General features: G+C 41.6%; 1 protein-coding gene across 6 annotated transcripts in view; it reads left to right on the top strand.

The window, feature by feature from the left end:
- The window catches only part of TMEM241 (transmembrane protein 241), a 56484-nt gene extending 43830 nt beyond the window's left edge, over positions 1–12654 (top strand). For 2 of the 6 annotated variants that reach the window (XR_009967434.1, XR_009967431.1), the window contains 3 exons: positions 8530–8594; positions 9950–10189; positions 11982–12654. Coding sequence is in view for 2 of the 6 variants with exons in the window: in XM_062632826.1 (XP_062488810.1) it covers positions 8530–8594; positions 11982–12042 (126 nt within the window). In the remaining 4 variants the exon portion in view is untranslated. Of the gene's footprint in view, positions 1–8529; positions 8595–9949; positions 10190–11013; positions 11128–11981 lie in introns of all 6 variants that reach the window. The other 4 variants (XR_009967433.1, XM_062632826.1, XR_009967432.1 and 1 more) reach the window with 3 other exon arrangements.
- The last annotated feature ends 7822 nt before the right edge of the window (positions 12655–20476 follow it).

Below are 20476 nucleotides of genomic sequence, written 5' to 3' on the forward strand. Positions count from 1 at the left end.
CTGATGATTTTGCTAGAGATAAGCATTCATACTGCTTCTGTCCTGAAAACTTTTTAGAGAGCAAGTTGCCCATTGTGTTTGTCATTTGATCTGCCCCCTCCCTTTTTGTTTAGTATGTTTTAAATGCAACATGCAGATGATTTTAAGGTGGGTCAGAAGTTAATTGTTATGAAAAACAAGTAGATTAATTTACACTATTTTTTATCATTATCATTAGGCATTTGACTACTCAGGCATGTTTAAACACTGGCTGCTTTTGAGTCAATACAGGGAGCTAATTGTGTTCTTAAAGAACCCCTGGAATTCACAATCATTGTTTGAATAATGCTCAGAAAAATAAAGAGGAATAAAATATAAAGAAAGGGCAGGAGAGTGACCAAAACTTCATCTGAGAAAAATGTGCCTTAAGGAAGCTGGAGATCTGTGCAGACATTTAGGCAAATACGTAATAAAGGATCTCAAAGAAATTTACAGCAGCTGGTAAAACTCCTGTGTGGCTGGATCTGAGCTGTGTGGATCATAAAGTTGCTGACTCTGGCACTGTTGCCATGGTGCCACCGTTGCCATGGTGCCAGCATCGCCAGGCTGTCCTTTAGGTAACAACGTGTGTATCTCTCAGAGGGTTAAAGGGTTTTTTTCCTTCAGGAGACCTGAGCAGAGTCCACCTATGAGCAGTGTGCATGTAAGTACACTCACATGAACAAACTCATTGCACTGTCTACTGATTTTGTAGACTGACAGTCTCCAGTAAGTCTGTCAGGGAACGAAAACCCTTAGGGCATGTCTGCACTTTGGTTAGGCTGTTAGTGCAATGCAGGAGACATGCTCAAGTTAGCTTTAAACTGATGAGCAGAATTGAGAGCGAAACCTGTTTTGCTTTCCCCTTCCTCCGATGTATTTCGCTTTGGATTGTTTCTCTTGTTTAGGCTCAGCTTTTCAGGCAGGATCATGGCATTGCTGTTTCCTTTGTGAAAAGCCATTATTTTGATGGTTCAAGGCTAAAGCTTAAATTTTTCCTTGTAAAAATCTGTGTCTCTGCTTGAAATCCTTCCTTGTCAGTAGATTTTTGGGTAGTGCTCCTTCAGGGGACTGCATTGTCACCTGAAGGCGTTAGGTTAAACAGCATATTTTGTCTTGCCTTTTGATTGGTAATAACAGATCCTCAGAACAAAGTTGAAAACTTCCACAGGTCATTTCAATGTGTTGATTGATGCAGCCAAATCAGTGTCTGAGGGAAGGAGGCTTTACAGAAGAGTCGGGTAGAGAAATTTTTCCTGCATTTCCTGGATTTCTTTTAACCAGAGATTGGCTTTGGCACTTTAAGCTTCTAGAAATGACACAGAAAACCTTCTCATTGCAATGGGCAGTATGTTGTAAAACTTCCAGAGAAGTTTTTCTTTCCATAGTAGATCATCCCCAAAGCTGACTTGAAGTTAAACAGTTAATGCTAGTTTGACTTTGGTCTGGTTCTGCCTGCAAGATTCATTCAGATACTGTGCAGGATGGAGGAGGCCTCCTGTGCACAGTATCTGCAGCTGTTAATGGTGCTTTATTTTGATTGATGGCCATGGGAGAAAAATAGTATATTCTTTTTTCTTTTTTTTTTTTTTTTACATTTTCTTTGTATTTCGTTTTCTCCTGCCCTATTTGTAAGCAATCTGGTTGTACTTAGTACTTTAGTTCTAGTCCCATCCCATCTTTTCTTGTGAGGGAGGATGTGTACCACACTTGTTATCTTTAAAACGGATTTTTGCTGCTGATTTGTGGCAGATTTCCAGTGACTGCACCAACCTTCCACAATCAGTGAGTTACTGGTGGTCATTGTTGCTTCTTGTTCATTGCTGACTTTCTGCAGTTTGTGAAACTTCACAGTCAGCACCTGCTCTACCATTCTAAGGATGTCTCATCATTAGAAGGAAGTCTCACCATTCTAAGGAAGTCTCATCAGTACATGCTGGACCACTTTAGTCAGGGTTTAGACATGGGAGATCCAAGCCCTTGGTGTGCTTCCATGTATTTGGCTGTTCCAGTCAATGCCTTGATCATCTATTTCTCTAGTTGCTGGATCTTTCTGAATCTTAGTATTCTTATTAAGGTGCAGAGAAGTTACCCTTCTGGCATCTTTGGTTGCCTTAAATTTGGATGTAGCAAAGCAGAGAACTAGATAGAAATAGCCTGTGGTCCAGCTGAGATGAAAAATGTATGTAAACAAGGAGGAATGGTGTTAATAGCTTAGAAAATTCACATGAATTTACAACTATGGAAGGTGGCATTGAAAGATTAACTTCCTTTTTGCCTGTTCTAAAGGGCTTTGTTTCATTTTTGCTAGATCTCTGTACCTAACATGACATTTGTGTGCATGTATGTACAAATACTTACTCTCAAGTAAAGGTAGGAGATACAACTCTGAAATCTCGGAAATCATTCCAGTGGCTCTCTTTCAAGAAATAAAAGAGTATGTGTTGTTACTGATGTTTGTCTGCTGTAATTTTTGCCTTTTTAGTACTACTGGATTATCTTGATGTGGCTGTTTTCAGTGGCACTAACAGTGATCCATTTCCCTGACAATTTTTGATGATTGTCTTAGCAGCTGGTTGAAACATGCAGAAGAGGGACAAAACAAATATTATGTCTATAAAAAGCTTGACATTGCTTTAATTCCACCAGTAGAATGAAAACAAAGGTTACGTACATCAGAAGCTTTTTCCTGATGTTTTGAGAAGATGACCCAGTGATAAATAGAATGATCTCTTTTGAACAGTGAGTGAACTTGATGAGCCATTTCAAAACACAGTCTTTGGAAAAAATATGCGTTTTTGTAAGGACAGAGGTTTTGGCAGTTTGGGGAAGTGAGGTTACAAGGATTGGCTCTGTGTACACAAACTAAGGAAAACTTCTGTAAAGTATTCTGTGTTCACTTACAGCAAGAGCTGACATTTAACTTTCTAGCAGTTTAACAGTGAATCACAGGAAGTATACTTTTTATACGGTATATACAAGTACAATTGTACATTAACAAATCATGGTCATGTCTGGACTAAATCCTCCGTATCTTTCCATTCCAGATAGGAAGATTAAATCAGAATCTAAATTTTGAAAATGTCCTCATCCACATTCTTGGCTGTATAAACAACATGTTCCTGAACACCTCAGAAATGTTAGATATTCAAAATCTACAGCCAGCGTCAGCAGCTTGAAAATCTTTCTCTAAATAATTGTAAAGTTAGGGATGGAAGGGAAAATCTTTCTCTAAGGTAATTATAAAGTCAGGGATGGAAGGGATCAATTATAGCTTGGTCAAGAATGACACATTTATCTAGGCAGTGCTGGAGGTTTGAATTGATCAAGAATTGACACCATATAAGCTATGGGATAACCACAATATGATCAGTGGAGAAAGCAAGGTAGCAAAGAATGCGGAGTCCTGCATATCTGTGTCTCCCAGGATCGAAGTTTCTGCTGTGTCAAGAACCAGGAGCCCTAAGGATCTCATCTCCTCTGTTCAAGCCAGATGTCAGATTTACCAGAATTTTCTCATGTTATGTGGCAAAGAAATGGATCTAACAGGGGAGCTGGCTCAGCAGTGATGTTGCCTGTTCTTAAAGTCATTCGCAAAGAATTCTCCAAACAGTCTTTATTTTTTTTTGTTTATCTATAAAACTAAATTATTTTCTATTTTTTTGTTCTATTTAGAAAACCCTACAACTTTTATGAAACAAATTTTGCTTTCTCTTCTGTATGTTTTTTTCTTGTCTGACCATAATGTGATTAGGAGAAAGGAGATCATTCATGTCAGGAGCTGTGTAGTGATCTGTCTGTCACAGTTCTTTGGGAGCTCTTTAAAGCTAGTGGTAATAGTGCCTTCCTCCACTCACAAGTCACTAAAGCAGATTTACAAATGCAGATGCATGAGAACACATTCTTTCCTATGCCTCCTATTTGCCTGTACAAGGGTGATTTTATATGCTGGATTTGTCCCTACTGTCCAACAAGTTCTTCCCCGCATTAGGATATTTCTACTTTATGAATCTCAGTCTGTTACCCAGCCCTTCAACAATGGCTTTTTTTTTTTTCTTGTTGCTGACAATTCAGCCTGTAGAGAAACAAACTCTGGACGTGTGGAATTGACACCGTCTTCTCTTTGTATACTAAAGTAGGGCACTGTGTTGTCCTTCAGAGCAGTTTGTTAAATGTAAATGACAATGTAAGTAGTGCTCAGGATGTTGTATGGCATCCAGGCCCATCTTTGGTTCCCAGATGATGGAAATGCCGGAAGTTTTCACCTCTGGTTAGTTATCTTTGGTGGTCATGAATTCTCTGATGCACAAACCCTAGGGCTTTCAAATGTCTGTGGTCATGAGGCACAGTGAGTTCAGCCTCATCTGTTTCAGTGTTTCAGCGTGTCTTTCCTATCACTGAATCTCCTTCAAATATGTTGGTTTGTAACTCCTATTTGGAAACTGGAGCAGGAATCTCACAATCTTTGTTTCCCTCTTAAGGACCAGGTTGTAAGGTGATGAATGAGTCTGTTTCTCTGCTGTCCCACCCTTTCTAGGTGGATCCAACCCCACTTCTGAAACAAACTTGTAAAAGGGCTGCTGTTTTAAGACTCTTCTCTGTGACACAATCCAGCCACAGGGCTGGTTTGCCCTCTGTTTTCTCTCCTGGCTCTTGTTCACTCCCTGAACTAGACTATTTATGTAAAGAAGTCCCATCTGTTCTATTTCATTATCTAACTATTCAGGCCCAATCTTTGTTCTGGCTGTTCTGCAGCGTTTTCCCTGTGGTTGAAGTGATGCTGCACTAATCTTTGTTCTCCTTCCTGGTGAAGCTCCAAGCTCAGGCAGGCTATCTGCATTACCATAGAGCCGTTTCATCTAGAGTAAGTTGTGCCAGACTGAAGAACTTCCACAAGTTGTGTCCTCTAGGGGTGGAGGAGATGAGCCCACTCTCCTCTTATGCACAGACTTTGTCCCAGATAAGTATCCATCACAAGGATGCACTTATTTCCTTTGATGCTGATACACATTGTAAAGAGCTAGAACTATTTGACTGAGATAATAAGCACAGTCTGAAATGCCACGATTTTTGTTTATAAAATTATTTGTAAATAACTCAGTGATCTGAACTATAGGAATAGTTGAGGCAAATAGGTGTTAATAAAGTGTTCCTTTAAATGGGTCTTGTTTGCACTGTCCAGTGGAGTGATGCATTATATTCAGAGTGATTTATTTTAGGAAACAATATTTCTGCCCTTTGTTTTTTTCATGCAATGAAGGGTTTGAAATGGTATCTCAGGAATCATTTGAGCTCGCATGAAGAAGTTTTGTTAAATGGTGCTACACTTGGATTTTTTTCCTGGTCACTGAAAGCTGCGTCAGTTTTGTAGAAATGCTCACAGTAGGGATGTCTTTAAAAATAGCTTTTGCAGTACTGCCTGGTCACAGTTCCTTTAAGCAAGTAGGTAGGCAGAGTCTATGGAGCTGTTCCTGTTTCTAAAAGTGTTGGGCTCCAAGCATCCAGTCTGTGTCTTTTGCTAGAATTAATGACTGTATTTCAAGATCTTGGGAACCTTTGTACAAAATATGCTGGTTATAGCTAGTTAAAATTTTCCTTTCCATGTCCTAGTTTTACAGATTCAGCACCAAAATATATTTGGAAATCATTAACTTCAGTTTGTCCTTTTACTTGCTTTCTTTTGTCTTGAAAGTTCATTCCTTTTCCTAAGGCATCTAAATGCCTAGGAGGACAACTGTGACCTTTGAAGTAAAGAAAGATTATGGCATTTAGCATGTTGTATTTTTGTTTTGTTTTTTTTTTTAAGAACATTCAGAACATCTGTGTAGGTGGTTTGTTTTAAAGTGAAACGTGCACTTAAAAAACACTTCAGAAAATGCTGAAATGTACTGTCAGGAAAGTAAGGAAAATTACCTTCTGACCTATGCCCCTAGACTTTAGATTCTTCCTCTGGAACAAATGATGTGGTCAGCTTCCTAGAAAACGTGCTGTCCATTTTAAAATGTATTCCTCATTTAGATAAACAATTAAAGGTGGGCATTTTAGCCATGTTCTTTTGTTTTGTTTTGTGGTGGGTTTTTTTCCTTACACACACTTACTCCGTGTGCTCCTCCAAGCCGCATTTTGTTTCTCTTTGGCACTGAGAGCCTCTTACATAATTTTTCAAAAACACAGCAGTGTTCTGCTGTAATAGCCCAAAAGGCTGCAGCCTGCATTTTTGCAGAGGTTTGGGATGATCGCAGTAGAATGGTGTATTGTTTTTGATAAGGCCTGGTTCTGGAGGGTTCTTAATGCCTGTTTCTCTGCCCTTGGCCTCTTCTCAAGTTTCTAATAAACAAGACTCTGCAAGGGAGTGGGTGACATAACTTCAACTTGTGTCACTTCTGAAATACTGCACATCAGTTTCTTTCAGAACAGTTTAAAGAAAAGAATGCTCCATAGATAGCACATGTGCCATCCTTTATTAGTTCCTGTTTATATGCTCGGTAATGACTATTGTATATTTTTATGTAATAAATTAACATTAGCCTAAGATAAGCTCAACGCAGTTACTTCTACAGTCATTAACATTGGTGTAAACACGAACTAGTTCCTTGTAGGTCAGTGCAGCTGCTGCAGGGTGTGTAAGGGGAGAATCCAGCCTGCAAGAACAAGATGTGTATGTACTTTAGAGCACTGCATTTGACCTAATTGATATCCAGCCTGGGAGCTGTATTTAGGTACAGTGCATGAAAGAGTCAGCTCCTGAATCATTAAATTCTACTGTTTGGAGTGGGTGTCAGCTCTCTCCGGCTGCAGTTGACTATGAGACGAGCCAAGGTGTGGCCTGAATGTGGACAGTTGCAGTATCATTTGCTTGAGTTTTGAAGAATAACTCTCAGTTTGTGACTTGCCTTTCTCCTCTCACAGTCTCTTTTGGGTGCATCTATTTATTCATATTCCTGTTTGTATATATACGTACAAGGCTGTAGTAGTAGAGCCAACATGTATCTTTGATTTTCCCCTGGAGTGGGAGCTCACTTTTTCTGTTAGCTTCAAGCTTTATAGCATTGCCAATGTAGTACACTGCTGTGGTAGGCAGTGTGCAAATACTTAAGTCAGATGAAGTTTGTATCAGATTATGTGTCTGTGGTTCTATTGATACCAGCAATTTGATTGCTGTGCAGGAATGGAGTGGATCTGCAATCTCATGGTATCTTTCCTGGATCAAGTCCATGTCTTGCATCATTCCCTCTGCAAGGTGCCTGTGCTGTAGGCAAATGGAGAACAGTCAGGGTGCGATTTATGGTAATGTCTATGAAGAGAAAAGAAATCTGCATGCCTTAATCTCCCAAAAGTAGAAAACATCCCCAAACAAGCCAAAGGAGGCACTCATCATATAGTCCCTGTCAAGCACCACAGCTCCTGTGTGGTGTTTACTGCCATTGCCTGGTCTCACTGCTAGCTTTAGGTTATTGTCCCCTTTCCAGCTAACTTTTAGAGTGGAGCATACAACCATCTCTTCTTCATCCACTGCTGCTCGTGACCCTGCACTGATAACACTCCAGGCAGGTTCAGAACCCTGCCTTTTAAAATGCAGCCATAACAAATTTAGTGGGTATTGACTAACAAACTGTTAGTGCAAGCTCTGGTGCAGACAACCTACTCTGAAATGGCATTTGCTTCCCTACTGCACATGTAGTAGTGTTTTAACAAGTAATAGAATACGGAATGAGGTTTCTGCTTCTCCCCTGGGAGTCAACTAGACAAACAACGATTAGGAAATCTTAGCTGATAATTGTTTAAATGTTTTGTTTCTTAATTTCATCTTCTTCCTTGGGCAATTTTGTATTATCCTAAATAGTTCCATTCATTCCTCAGTATTTGTAAATCACTACAGGGTCTTCCTTTCCCACAGGCATTGCTTATTCTAACTGTTGACTGAAAATCAGTCCCTCCTCTAATGACTCTTGTCACTGTTCTCTGAACTCTTTCCATTTTACATTGTCCATCTGGCAACGGGATGTCCAAAACTGCACGCAGGCTGCAGATGTGGTAGCTCCATAGCTGCTAAGGCAGGGATCTGTTACAAACCATTGTGTGTTGGGATCTAGTTGTTTCTGGGATCAGTACTAGAGAATAGAAAGTCATTTGCCCCTAGCTTCTCTACCGAAGACATCTTGGTGTAATGAGAGATTTGTAATATAGACCTATTGAAGTTGTGTTGTCTGTTGGGTCTTTTTCTGCAGTTTCTGGCCTGCCTCCCACTTGCCAGAGGAGAAAGGAGGTACCTACATGTAGTCTCTACTTACACAGGGAGGAAGGTTGAGCAGGACTGTTTAGTGTAGACTCATTGGGTTTCTCCTTGACTATCTATGTGTAATGCTTCTAACGCGTAAGAAAACAAAGGAAAAAAGAAAAGAAAATTTGAATGCACATCCAGAAATATAATTTCAGCAAAACTATTTCAGTTTTCATTTGTCATATCACAAGTTCACAAAGTGTTTTTTGTTTTTCCTTTCAATTTAACAGGTTATCACTGCTAGCTTATCACCGTTCTTCTTTGTCATGACTGCCAATGTGCTAACAGTTTCTTGGTAAGTGCCTGCATGAGCTTTTTTCTTCAGAGTAAAAATGTATTTCCACACAGTGTGTGGAAATACTTTTCATGTGGAAATGCTTTTTAAATGTCAAGTTCTGTTAGTGCCAGTAATATTTTGCATGTAAGGAGAACCAGGTGTGCAGTGGTGGTAATACAAATCGAAGGGAGTTTCTTGTGCCTCTGTGGGAGAACATGGACAATTTGGACATTAGGCCTCACCACAATTCACTCAGCATGTTTTACAGCTAGACAAATGAATGCAATAGGCAAATAAATGACCCATTCAGAGTCATGCTATACATTAGTGGTGGAGTTGGAAATAAAATACAGGAGTCATGAGTTGGTGACAGCATCTTTTTAACTAATAGCGTACATTCAGGTTTCCTTAACACAGCAGGTATTGTGAATGTGTGAAATGAAATCAGTACAAAAATAATGATAATCGACTTTTTCCAAAGGTGTATCTGGACTTGGTAATGCATGGCCACATGTTACGAATCACCTATCCTGAATTTTTTAGGTGGTAAGATTAGGGTGCAAACTTCTTTTGTCAAAGAAAATGGATTTGGTCTGTGTAGAATACCCAGTGAAAGGGAATCTCAGCCTATAGCTGATGCTCCTAAATGCTTCTGCCATGCAAATAACAACAAAATGCAGGGTTGTGCATAGATCTGTGAGGATGGATTTGTTATTGGAAATAAAAATCTGCTTATTTTTTAAAAGCTTTAAGCTTCCTTTTCCCCTCTTGCAGTTTGATTGCCATCCTAAAAGATTCAGCTCTGCACAGAATGGAATTAGCGTATTCTTTTTCCAGATGTGATAAAGAAGTTAAAGGAAAGTGAATCTCAGTTTAAACTAGCCCCTTATACATATGTGTGAATATGCATCCTCATACGTACGTTAGACACATGTGATCTCAAGTACTAGAATATGTAATGTATTTTTTTTAGCTCTAGGAATACATTTATGTGGCCTGTGTGTGTAAGAGATTAAACTAGTATCAGTACACTGATAACATTCCTAGTCTAGGCCATTAACTTGCCGCTTTCACCATGTTTTGCATGTGTTTGTGCAGGTCTATCATGTACATGCTAGAGGTAGGCTTTTATAATATATATATATATGTATTCACTGACACATATACTAAAGAAACACATGTATCTGTTAATGTGAGCACATGGACCCATATAGTTGCACACGTACTTCATGCTCTATATGCACTGTAATATAAATGATGAGCACATCTGTATCTTTAAAAGAAACTTTGCTTTAGCCCTTGGGCCCCTTTTGCACTTCGATTGTCATAATTCAAAAAGATAACCACTTCATTTATTTATTTATTTATTTGAGTTCTGTTTCGGCTTGTGCATCAGCAGTGCCTTGGCTTATCAGCAAAGCTCTGGAAATAGTTTGTTAGATGACAGCAGCTGCAAAGCACTCACAAGATCATTAATCACTGAGTTTTTTAGTATTGCTCCAGTGTTGTCATGGACAATATCATATGTTAATTTCTGAGTGATGGATAAATGCAGTTAGCTGTCATCCCGCAATAAACAGAAGCTGAAGGATTTGCCAGATGGTAAATTGAAGGTAAATCACGGGTTGGCATTTAGCCACGTGTTTTGCTCTGCTTCATCTTGAAGTTATAATGATGGCTTCTATTGGCCTAGTCATCTGGATTGCATGGGCATGTGATTTCAGATCTTTCTGAAAGGGATTCTTCCTCTCTGCTGGAAGACTGAAGATATTAAAGAACAGTGTAGATGCATACATTACAAAACAGGGCCATGTAGTTTACTATCTTTTGTATGGAACTGCCAGTCTGATCTTAGAATGGTACATCAGGGATAGGGTGGTTTTTTTTAAAGTCTCTGTTAAAAATGTTGTAGAAAACAACACATCTATAACACACACACACACAAAATGGAGACATTTCTGAGGCTCTGTTGAGTTTAGGTCTTCTATATGCAGTGGGTTATTTTCTTTAGGATAAACAATACATTATCCAACCTTAGCTTCCAAAAGAATTAATGCAGAGAGTATGTTTATAATTGGAGCTGGAGAGGGTTAACCCTCTCCAGAGAAAAGTGCTCTGAGGGTGTTAGTGATTACAGGCGAACAGATTCACATGGTTTAGATCTTTTCAAAAAGCTTGCAGCCCTTGAAGCCCTTTGCTCCTTGTTGGTAATTCCACACCCAAAGATATTCTGTCTCCACGGTGGACTGTCTACAGACTGTCTGCAGCACCTACTTTCCAGGGCTGTTGTACTGTTGTTATACAATGTTTGTTCCTCTTGGGAACAAGGGCACTAATGTGATTTTTAAAACAGCTCACCAAAGCTAAGATTTAAGCGAATGTAATGCTATTACAGAACAGAGAGCCTTCAGCTTTACATGCCTTCTTTTTTTCCAAGAAAAAAAGGGAGCCCTCTTACAATTGAAATAACAGAAGTTCGTTTTGTTTATAAAGTTCATTAAGGAGCTTTTCTGTTTCATAAGCTAACTAAACCATGGAGCTAAGACGAAAGGTCAGTACACTTAGCTTTTCGCTGTTACAAAAGGGGAGAAGAGTCAGTATCCTACCATATTCCTGTCAGCTGTGATAGATATCAGAGGAGATTTGGGGATTATTAACTATTACACAGATTGAGTGGGTTGATAGTTTATTTCAGTGAATGGTTTTGTTTGTAAAAACCTTCATCCTGATTTGGAGCCCTGCTTCTAGCCTGAGTCTTGGAGAGAAGTGTTAGTGCCACCACTGTGCTGTGAGCAGCACAGGAAGGAAGTGATTGGGCATATATGCCATTTCAGCAGGGGCCGGTTCTTTCACTGCATTCCTCACAAAGAAAAGCAAACATGGGAATTTATACCGGCTTCTCTGCACTAGTGGAATCCCCCCAGACCAAAATTTTTTCTCCCAATATCCTCAGTCTCCCAAAACCCATGCTTTCCTGGTTTTACAGCTCCTCCTGACTTTATCAGTGGCAAGTTCTCAGGACAGGATTGCAAGGGGAAATGATTAACTTCACGAAGTTCAAACTCTTTTGCCTTCCTTTCTGATTCTTGCTAGTGTATGGGTGTGCAGCTATTGTATCTAGGTGCAGCCTTCTCTATCTAGATTTCTGTCTGTGGATTTTCATGTGAAAATCCACCAGTTCTAAAATATAGGAAGGGTAGTTTATGATGAGATCAGTTAAATAAGACATTCCTGGTTTCAGCCTTTTCTTAGCTAAATCAATGAAAACAGTCACCTGAGTTACTGTCTCTAGGTTGAAATGTGTTTAGACAAAGTAATACCTTTCTCTTAATGTTATGCTGCTTGGTACTGTATCCAGTAGAAGGACTTGCATGATGCTAAATTTGTGGTATATTTTGTTTACAGCCTTGTGACCAGTGGAGTTGGAGAAGCTTTGCTTGTTTACACTGAAAGGACAGGCACATAAAGAGGAACCAGACCTAACCAGCTGGAAAAGAGCTGACTTGCAGCCTGGAGATCCTGTCATGAATAAAATGTGGCAGCAAGAATGAAGAAGTTCAACCAAACACGAGGAAAAAGACTTTTTCTTTATTATTAAGACAGAAAAGCTATGCTATTATTAGTGCTGGTAAGACAGCAGCATAGTTGGCAGGATGGTTAGGAGCCTTTGTCTCAAAGCACAAGACACACTATTTCTGATTGATGTGGTAAAGGAAAAACTGCTCTGTCTCATGCTGGTGGCTCTGTGTGAGAACCTCTCAGTAGCAGCTTCTTGCAGAGGGAACTGAATTCAGGAAAAGCAGCATCCCCACTGGATGCCTCCAGTTCTTTTGTTGGAAGCTGACAGCAGGTTGTACTGTCAGACTCCAGATCCTGCCATGAATTCGGGATCAGGAAGGATGGATTTTGTCTCCAACTGTTCTGTAAGCAGCAAGCTGCCACACACAGGTCTCTAGTCATGTCGTCTGAGCTGGCACAGTGACTGACATGGGGCTTCTAGAGATAATCACATCCTGGAACTGTGGCAGTTTGACAGCTTTGCAGAATGGGGAATCAGCAATAAACCTCAGTATCTGTAGTGATTGCTTTTTGTGCATTTTTTCCCCTCTCCCATTCTCCAAGTTTTCTTTTGAACACTACATATTTTTGTCAGCCGGAGGGGGTGGAGGGATACATATTTTTCCCAGCAGTGTTTTGTCTCTCAAATTATTGCAAGAGGCAACAAAGATTATGAACCTTGAATGAATGTCATGAAGAGCATAAGCAATTCATCTCAAGAGTTCTTACAATAATTTCATTTCTGGTTGCTTAATGAGTGTTAGAAATCAGTCTTAATATATTAGTGCCTGGGAAAGCAATCTGCATAATAGTAATACAAAATGCTAGTTGGTAATATTGTGAGGAAGGTCTACATGGTAAAAGGAGTTTGATAACAAATCTTCAGTGAGGAGAGGGACTTTTCTCACATGACATTAGATATCTGAAGTGTAGTCCCTAAGTCTAAGTTGACAGAATTTCCTTCTTAGTCAGTGGAAGGAGAGGGGTGCCTGCACAGAGATGATTCTTCTTGACTAGATTGCTGTGTTAATGTGACTGAAAGACCCTCTGGAAGTGCTTATCTCTATGTAGATGGAAGTAAGGTGTCTAGCTGAGACAAGACACATGGCTTTTAGAAGACTACAGTTAGCAGAGGTATATTGTCCATGTATGTTGGGTCACACTTTGGCTTGAGTCTGAAGTGAGCCATTTTTTTGCCAGGTGGCAAAACTCAGGTTTGGAAAGAAATGGGGAGAGAAGGATGTGCATGAAAGAAACGTGCTTGAGCACTAGTCCTGAAACCAGCATGAGCCACATGACACAGGGAGTTGGGCCCGTACTGGTGCCCACCAGTGATCCAACATACAGCCAACCATGGACCCTCATGGCCTTCCAGTCTGTAAATTCAGATAGTTCTGGGAGTGATGGCTGCAGCACAGTGGCTTTCCCCAGGCAACTAGCTCTGCCAGCCAGCGAGCTATGGCAATATGGTTGGATCCTTGCCATGCCACCTTCCTGCTGGTTTTGAAGTGACTAGTGACCCTGGGAGACCTTGTGAAGAGTGAGCTTTTGCAATCATAGCTGGAACACTTGCTGTGGGAAAAGCTCATTGTGTACCTCTCTTCTTGTGTAACTTTCAAGGGTAGGCTGCAGTCTGAATTACTCTCCTTCCTCTCTCTTATCTGTGCTGTACCAATAGCAATGTACCAAAACCCAGAACACCCATTTGCTTTCTTGCTGGTGGTCTCAGTGGAAAGCCAGTGGTCTAATCAGTAGCCATAGTTGCTTTAGTATGTATTTTAATTGCAGAGGGCATGCTTAGGAAGGTTAGTTGGATGCAACAGGAATTGTGTTGTCTGGTCTCTGGGGGAATTCAGTCTCTGCAGCTGCTCAATTAGCATCTCCCTGCATAGTAAGTCCACTACCTTTTTCTTTAGCTTCATGCATGTTAAACAACACTGAGCTGTTTGCTTCTGATTTCATTTTTGTGCCTTAGCACAATATGTTTGCCTTTCTAAGACTGCTTGATGTAAGCAAAATACTGCAGGTTTAAATTGAGTGCCACATAAGCAAATCAAGGAAGCGGAGTTAATGGTGAAGTTGAGCTCTTCTGTCAAATGTGGCTGGGAAGAAGTACCCTCTGAACTGACCTGACATGCTTCAAGTGAGGATGACTGCTGTGGACCAGCATGAGGCTTCTCAGTCTTGGTGAAAACTCAGAGTAGAGTAGAAGTGGAGCTTGAGGGCCTTTAAACCCCATCTTTGCATATTGTCTCAAGGTGCTAAAGGCATGGCTCTCTTCCTTCTTCCTCAAGCTATGGCAGAGGTGAGAGCAGAGATGGGGTCTAGTGTGGCAGCCACCCTTGTGGGAGTATCTGTGAGTAAAGGGTTGCTTAAGCATTGCTGGCAGTGAGCTGTTGGAGGTTTAGCCCTGCTATAGGGCAAGAGATTGTGGAGAAAGAGCCCTTTGGAGGGCTTCTGGCTGTTGGAACCAGTGTTGCCTTTGCCAGTGCATATGTGCTACAGTTGGTATGTCAGCCTGGACACGATGAGCTGCAGCAGTTGGAAAGCCCTGAGATGGCATCTCGGTTGAGAACAAGGCTGCCATACAAACGTAAAGGTGAGCTGTGGGAGGGCACCTGTAGGAAGACCCTGTCTCCCCACCCCTGCCTTTGGGAAGGGGTGCATTCCCACCAGCGGCACCCAGGGGGGAGGAGACAGGCACCCGTTGTGCTCCCTGTCTGCAGTAGTCCCAGGCAGAAAGGAGCTGACAGCATAAGGGAAACCTGGGGAACATGGGCATGAATGGACCATTTGTGAAGGCTGGCAACTGGAGGGGATGGGGCAGAGCGAACCTTGTAATTCCTGAGGAAGCAGTGGCCTGATCTTTAACTCGGCCTGGCCTCAGAAAGTAGGATACTGCATGGTAAAATAAACACTCCAGGGTTGTCATAATGGTCTTCAAAGCAGGAAACCTCAGAAATTCAAGCTTAAGGTGGCTCTTACAAGACTAATGAGCATCTATGGTCAGTATTTTAGAGAAGGCATTTGCAAGGGTGATTATTTATATCTAATTGACCTTTTTTCTAGTTGGTCAAAGGTAGAAATTGACAAGCACCCAGCTCTGAGCAAGGAGGAGTTCTTTGTCTTGCAGAGATGCAGTGACCCCATTTAATGCCTGAATGCAAAGAAATGGACCTGTAGCTCAGCTGGTAGAAGGACCTCTGGTTTTATCAGTATCTGTCCTTTAAGGAACCTAACATCTGCAGGCTCCCCAGTTCTTGGTCCATTGGCTCATGGGACTAGAGAGCGAAACCGGAGTGTGCTGGTCTTTCTGAGGGGCAGCAGGTCCCTGGAGGCTTTCCCATCACATACTGGTTTTAATCAAACCACTCGGACACAGATGGTTGTGAATCATGTTACATGTTCTTGACCTTCTCTTGCTTACACTTTTATTTTCCAAATTTTTATTTTCTTTGGGGTTTTTCTCCCAAAGTAATTGTTCTGGGGCAAGACTTGTGTTACCTGCTGCAGAGGCACAACTCATGCATGCGGCTGGCCTCCGTGGTAAAGTGTCTCTACTTAAAGCCATTTGCTATCAAAAGAAGACTGAAACAGTAAAGCTGCTGGATGTGGGTTACTGTGTGGGTTACTAAAAGGCAGGCAAAAGAGATGCTGTTTTGAAACAATCTTCTGGATCTGGCGTGTGTGACATGACATAGCTTCCAGCAGAAACTGCTATTAAATGAATTAAATGAACCTGATGCTTACCATTGAATTGGTTCTGCTTTTGCTTATTGCTGCGTGGCTGTTGTGCTTCATGTTGGAAGAGAATCTATGCCAGTCTTTCAGTACCAGTTTAATACTGAAGCTGAAAATCTGCAGAGCAAGTGATCATAGCAAAAAGCAATAGGAAAGGCTCTTTAAATTGTTTTTTAAAAAGCAGTGGACCTATTAAAATGCTTGGTAAGAGACAGATTCCAGTTTACTATTGCTCTTTTAAACAGTGGTGGTGGATGAGTGTGTGTATATGTATATTTATGTTCTTGTTTCCTATTTTCAAACAAAAAGATCTGAAGAATTCAAGAAATGTGATGTCAACATAGGACATGTTTTGAAAAGGATGCTTTTACTAAGTACTCTAGAAAACTTACTTGCTGGGAGCTATATAGAGTGCTGAGGAAAGTTTTCCTCCAGCTTTATTCTACCTGTAAGCTAAAGGAATCGGTGGGGTGAAGAAAACTCCATAGCAAATTTGTCTTGCCGAGAGCAGAAGCTGAATGAACAGCTTTCAAATGGATCATCTGCTGCTGTGAACCCCAGGCAACAGGCTCAGTGTGAAACTTTAATCCTGTTTCAGAGGATAGACGCAGGGACAGGCTCATTTTGTTTGGAAAAAAGGGGGCGTGGGTGAGGGGAAGGAGATGGAGGGCACTGAAGGAGGTGATTGGAAAAAAATGAGCCAAAATACTTTTGTACCAGGAGATAAAATGGGAAGAGATTTGCTTCTGAAAAATGTGTTGCTTATTCATAGGGGTTTTGTTTTTGTTAGGGTATGTTACAAATACGTCTGTTTAGCCCTAACAACAACTTAGAGGAGCCCATAAAGGTTGTGTAACCATTTCCGTATTAATTGCCTTGTTTGAGAAGCTTAACCCTTTTCTAACTAGGCTTTGGAAGTGACATTGTGTAAACCTTGATTCCTGCTAGAAAATTGACTTGGTCTTGGAAGAATGCTGCTGAAAAAGTTGTGCTATCTCTTCTTGATCACTAGGCTGGGGAGGGAGTGTACCTCCTCCTTACTATCTGGGATAGGAAGCAGTCACACAGTGTTCTTCTACATTTTAATAAATGTCTTGGCTTTCAGAACAGGTAGGGGTAGCCAGTTGACATGTTAAATTATTGATGGTATACAAAATCTCTTTGAGGAACACACTGAGATCATGCTTAGTATATTTTGTCTTATGCTCTGTCATCAAGATTTGAAAACATATAGCTCAGAACTTGTTCAGTTGCCAGCATGGTGCCTATGTAGAGAAGTCTGTATAGAGAAGAATATAGTAAAATGAATGTGAGCCACTCTGAACACATGGCAGTAGATGAAATCCCATAACTGCATTCACAGACATGACTGTAGATAATATAGGGAACTGAGTGTTCAAGCTTTTCTTTCTGCTGTTTGCCATCAGCAGTCTCAGACCTTTCACGAAGGTCACAAACATTATTTTGAGAGAGAGGCAAACTTGCAAATCATAGAATCATAGCATAGTTAAGGTTGGAAAGGACCTTAAGATCATCAAGTTCCAACCCCCCTGCCATGGGCAGGACACCTCACACTAAACCATGTCACCCAAGGCTCTGTCCAACCTGGCCTTGAACACCGCCAGGGATGGAGCATTCACAACCTCCCTGGGCAACCCATTCCAGTGCTTCACCACCCTCACAGTAAAGAACTTCTTCCTTACATCCAATCTAAACTTCTCCCATTTAAGTTTTAACCCGTTACCCCTTGTCCTGTCACTACAGTCCCTAATGAAGAGTCCCTCCCCAGCATTCCTATAGGCCCCCTTCAGATACTGGAAGGCTGCTCTGAGGTCTCCAAGCAGCCTTCTCTTCTCCAGGCTGAACAGCCCCAACTTCCTCAGCCTGTCTTCATATGGGAGGTGCTCCAGTCCCCTGATCATCCTTGTGGCCCTTCTCTGGACTTGTTCCAACAGTTCCATGTCCTTTTTATGTTGAGGACACCAGAACTGCACACAATACTCCAGGTGAGGTCTCACAAGAGCAGAGTAGAGGGGCAGGATCACCTCCTTCGACCTGCTGGTCACACTCCTTTTGATGCAGCCCAGGATACGGTTGGCTTTCTGGGCTGTGAGCGCACACTGCCAGCTCATGTTCCTTTTCTCATCGACCAACACCCCCAAGTCCTTCTCCACAGGGATGGTGGAGAAATGAGGCTGGTGAAAATGTGGTTGTTCTGCCCCAAGACTTATGTTTGTTCAAGTAGTTGAGGTCAGTACACCTTGGGAAGCAGATGTAAGGCCCATTTTCCTGTAGGATTCTGATCATAGAATCATAGAACCGCAGAATCACAGAATGGTTCGTGTTGGAAGGTTCCAACCTGCTGCCATGGCAGGGGCACCTTCCACTAGACCAGATTGCTCAAAGCCCTGTCCAGCCTGGCCTTGAACACTGCCAGGGATAGGGCAGCCACAGCTTCTCTGGGCAACCTGTGCCAGTGCCTCACCACCCTCACAGGAAATAATTTATTCTTTACACCTAAACTAAATCTCCCTTCTTTCATCTTAAAGCCATTTCCTCTTGTCCCATCCCTCCATGACCTTGTAAAAAGTCCCTCTCCAGCTTTCTTGTTGGCTCCTTTAGGTACTGGAAGGCTGCTATAAGTTCTCTCCTGATCATTCTTCAGGCTGATCCATGTTGTTTACATGTAATCTGCTGACTTCTGTTCCCCTTGCTGATGAGGAAAGCTGGTACACCAGCAAGTTTGGTTATGTCAGAGTTGCAGGCATCCAGTGCCTTACAATACTGTTTAAGAGCAACTCCTGCCTGAGGGAAGCTGCCTGAATAAAACAAGCCTCCAGCACAACCCGTTCAAAACTGGTAAGGAGAAAGGTTGATGTTATTTGGAGGAAATGGATATTCGGATTGAGAAGATGGTAGTTTGGTGTTATGCTCCTTAAGTCATTAGGCAACCAAGAGGGAAAGGAAAGGTGGAGAACTGGAAATGTCATTTGCCATGCCTAAGTGCAGAAGGAGTATCACTAAACCCAGACAGATAGATTAACAAGAGGGTTAAAATGTCTGCTAAGAGGACTATGATTCAAGCATGAAGTTGTTCTTAAGCAGCAATGTTTTGGAGATTTGTGAATGCCCACTCTAAGAATTATGCTGCTGTAATTAGCAGTCACATTGCAAAAGCAGGAAGCATTTGTTGACAGGGGTGAGAAACACCACAAGGCAAATATTTCTTAGAGCTTCTTTTGAAAGCTGTAGAGACTAAACCAGTCTGGCTAATTGCCCACTCTGGTCCTGGCTAGAGATGGGAACCAGAAGGGATTTTTGCTGTTCCTCTGTCACGCAGCTTCTGGGACACCAAGGGATGAGCTTTGGTTTCAAACAAGGCATGGAGAACTTCTCTCAAGTCACTTCTCCCTTACTGGTGTATAGGAATCAGTTTGTTCTTTGCCTTCTCAGGGAAGGGGTCGCTGTGCCTCCATGCCAGTTACCTCCACAAGTTAGCAAGTGAAGTTCATTCAGATTGGAGCAGTCAGAAGAAATCTGGATTGAGACCCTCAATCCCAAATGTCTGCAACCCTGTGGGCAGTCCAATGCCAGCAGAAAGATTATCAGCCTGTTGGCAGGGGTGCTCAGCCTGATCAGCCCTTGCACTTAATGTTATTCATTTAAGCTGAATGACAGAAGTGCCAACCCCATTCTGGTGTCACCGGAGATCAAGCTGGAGTTAAAGCTGTATGTGACTCTCTGCACTGCTCTGAACGACCCGATCTGCTTGTGTAACATACTTCAGCAGTTACAATAGCTGTAGTGTAAGAGACACAATACATTTTAGTAGGCAGAAGAAACCAGCACCCAAGTTCTTCTCTTTGCCATCCTGCTTCTGGCTGTCCCACTGCTAAAGACTGGGATCTGCAAATCAGTCCAGCGATAGCTGCTCAGAAAATGGAGTTCAACTTTCTTTCAATATTAATGCTTCTTCAGGGCAAAGTTAATTGTTCTCTCATTTAATGAGAGTCTCCAGTTATAGTGAAAGAATTAGGATGTAGGGTAGGCACAGAAGTTAAAAACTTCAGCCAGGCAGCTTTTATTTCTTTATTATCTTTGTCTGTTCGTACTGTCTTCAGCATGGGCACTCCTTGGGCTTATTACTGATGATGAATAAGAACAGGCTGTGTGGAGATTAACAGAGATGGCTGTAGCCCCAAGACTTGATGGGCTGTAACCAGAGGAAATAAATCTCTACTTTCAAGGAGAGCCTTACACAACAGAATTCCATGTGGCTCAGCTGTATTCAGAGTGGAATATTAAAGTTGCTGAGCAAAGAATTGAATGGCTCATGTTGTGAATAGCCGTGTTGTACGAGTAAGTTGCTTACCACAGCCTCTCAGATGGAAAAAACTCAACTACGTTGTTTTCTTTTGGGTTAAAACAAACAAACAAACCCATAGAACAAACCTGCTGTGATTCAGAAATCTGTGGGAAAAAAACTGTAGTTCACCACAGCAAATGGTGAACTGTAGAGGCAGCGCCTCTGGAAATTTTGGCAGAGAAACGCTTAAGCTCTTGCTACAGGAATTGGTGTAAAAGCTAGAAAGTAAATTCTC

Source organism: Pezoporus occidentalis, unplaced genomic scaffold, assembly GCF_034315485.1.
Source record: "Pezoporus occidentalis ecotype Australia unplaced genomic scaffold, CSIRO_AGI_Poc_V1 ctg4, whole genome shotgun sequence".
Classification (NCBI taxonomy): domain Eukaryota; kingdom Metazoa; phylum Chordata; class Aves; order Psittaciformes; family Psittacidae; genus Pezoporus; species Pezoporus occidentalis.